The sequence below is a fragment of the Phytophthora sojae genome, assembly GCF_000149755.1.
Source record: "Phytophthora sojae unplaced genomic scaffold PHYSOscaffold_63, whole genome shotgun sequence".
Lineage (NCBI taxonomy): Eukaryota > Oomycota > Peronosporomycetes > Peronosporales > Peronosporaceae > Phytophthora > Phytophthora sojae.
In genome coordinates this window covers 5285-7554 of record NW_009258177.1, presented here as the reverse complement: position 1 = coordinate 7554, position 2270 = coordinate 5285, and the positions used below count along the sequence as shown (strand labels likewise).

The window sequence follows — 2270 nt, the reverse complement described above, 5'->3', positions numbered from 1 at the left end:
AGCGGCAGATGCAACTTATCTCTGCCGCGACTCGAGGGTGAACGGCAGCAGTATGATTCCTCGTATGTACGAAATCGGCCGAGCGCAATTGCGAGAAACACGGTCCACGGTTGCGACGATCCGTCCACTACCGCTGCTGCATGTGAGGTGGCTTCTTTTAGTGATCATGCGACTGGCGAAACTGCAAGTGCTGCATTCCATGTACCTGATAAAAGTGCTGCTGTGCAGAAGGGCCTGGCCTGCGTGAAAACTACATGGAAAGTTTTTGCTATCATCGACAGGACTGCAGTCGGTCGAGGTTTTCGATACCGCGTTAAGTGGTGTGACGAACTGGATGGTCATCGGTGGGAAGACACTTGGGAGCCTGGTTTCATGTTACGCAAGGATGGTTTTAGCGATGGTTGCAGTATTGTAGACGCATGGAAAGCTTCCGACGAGGCAGACTTCTACCGCTTCTGCAGCAAGAATGGGCATGTCCATTTAGTGGGAGCTTCGCCTAAAGGTATGTGCGCCGTTTTATGCTGTAGGTGTCGCTGCGAAGCTACTAGGGATCACTGGCTGGAACTCGTCAAGCGTGGCTCAAGATTTTATTTCCTACTGCGCCAACCGGGGTCGGCCTATTTCTCCTAGTGGATTAACCTACGGTGAGCTTCGACACTACGTGAGATTTGTGAATGGGCGTAATACCACTGGAGGACAGATCAGTATGTCCGCACTGGACAAAAACTTACTGGGTGGAGTGAATGGAAAGCTGGCCGGCCAACGTCTGCGTGTAATCGATTTAACGGAAGGTGGATACGTTTGTGCCGCATTCAACTTGATGGGAGTAAGCCATTGTATCGCCATCCACGTTGTCTGTGGTGAGAAGTACGTCTACGATGAGGAAAACGATTCGGTCGCTTTAGGCGCCTATGATTTGGACTGGATTTACGGGATCTCTTTTCTGCGTAGAGTGGCGTTGTACGTCAAGTGATTGCCTTTACAGCGATGCTGTCACAAGTTCGAACATCGTTTTTTTATAGGGAGTTGTTGCCGTCTGCGGGCCTAACTCACACAAGGTAGCACCCCTAAGTATCAATACGTATTTATATACAGTGAGTTCCATCTCGTTTTCATTCTTTTTTTTGATTGCAGCTCACAGATCGACAAATATTTACAGTGTATTCTATTAATACAATGGGTTTCATAGAATTTTCATTCCTTTGCAGCACACAAAGCGATCAATTACGACGATGCGTCTTCACCAAGCAGTCTGGTTGTATGCTTCCCTCCACGGCAACGATTATGCGCGAGCGTACGCTAAGGAGCGACTACAACTGTCAGAGGATGCTCGTCGTGTCCGCGATTCGAAGTGGCTACTTAACAAAGGGGGTGTCCGTCTTCGTGAGCAGTGGCGTGCGCTTCCTTCTCCAAAACGGCGACGGCTTCTTCAGGAGACACCTGACCTGTCGTTTCCAGAAGGGGTTGATGGAATACTAGATGAAAGGCGTCGAGTTCCAGACCCCCGCTGCAGAGCTCCCACCAAGCTTACAAGATGCAAATCAAGTGATCGCTACACATGAGCTCGAACCTACGACCGCGACCCCCGCTGCAGAGCTCCCGCCAAGCTTACAAGAGGCAAATGAAGTGATCGCTACACATGAACTCGAACCTACGACCGCCACCCTCGTCACAGAACCTACCTCGACAGAAGAGCGGTCGTCTCCTGCGATTCAACTCTCGCCGTCAGTCTTGGAGTCCGCACGGGAGTTGTCTGCTACTGATATGACATCGCCAGATGTGGCCGACAAAGTAGTTCGCATGGCGAATGCACGCAGCAATTACCACCAAATACTGTGCGAAGAGCATCGATTGCGTGTCCGCGCTGAATACAACCGCGGAAGCCTCGCAGGGGTGCTCGAGTCAGCGGCATCTAGTGTCATTAGCGCTGTAGCTCTAGCTAAGGCTGATTGCCCAACAACGAGTGACGAGGCTTTTGCTGCAGTTTGTACACGACTTACGTGTGTTCTAGGAACGATGTTGGGAACAGCTCAATTCGATCCAGATCCTGACGATGACCAACCATCCCGAGCCTTTTCTGAATCTCGAATCCAGGCAGCGCGCCGGAAATACGATGTAAGCGTGCCGGAAGTGCAGGCAGCATGTGATGAAGAGCACGTAGGGGCTGCCTGCAAGCTCTTCCCAGCCGCACACCGCAACAGATACTTTGGGAATTTGTTAGCACTGATGCAGTTGGTATATTTGAATTGCGGAAACCATTAACAATGGAA

The 2270-nt window shown here is 50.8% G+C and overlaps 2 protein-coding genes across 2 annotated transcripts in view; both read left to right on the top strand.

Moving 5' to 3' along the window:
- Positions 1-499: 499 nt before the first annotated feature.
- Positions 500-973, top strand: PHYSODRAFT_536662 (hypothetical protein; the record flags this gene model as incomplete). Its single annotated transcript, XM_009541929.1, has 1 exon — positions 500-973. A coding segment is annotated over one exon (474 nt), but the record flags the coding sequence as incomplete, so codon positions are not given.
- A 259-nt stretch (positions 974-1232) lies between these two features.
- The window catches only part of PHYSODRAFT_320419 (hypothetical protein), a gene marked incomplete at both ends in the record, with an annotated part of 2170 nt that continues 1132 nt past the window's right edge, over positions 1233-2270 (top strand). Inside the window, 3 exons of the mRNA XM_009541928.1 lie at positions 1233-1493; positions 1676-1697; positions 1730-1963. Of these exons, the coding sequence (XP_009540223.1) occupies positions 1233-1493; positions 1676-1697; positions 1730-1963 (517 nt within the window). The remainder of the gene's footprint in view (positions 1494-1675; positions 1698-1729; positions 1964-2270) is intronic.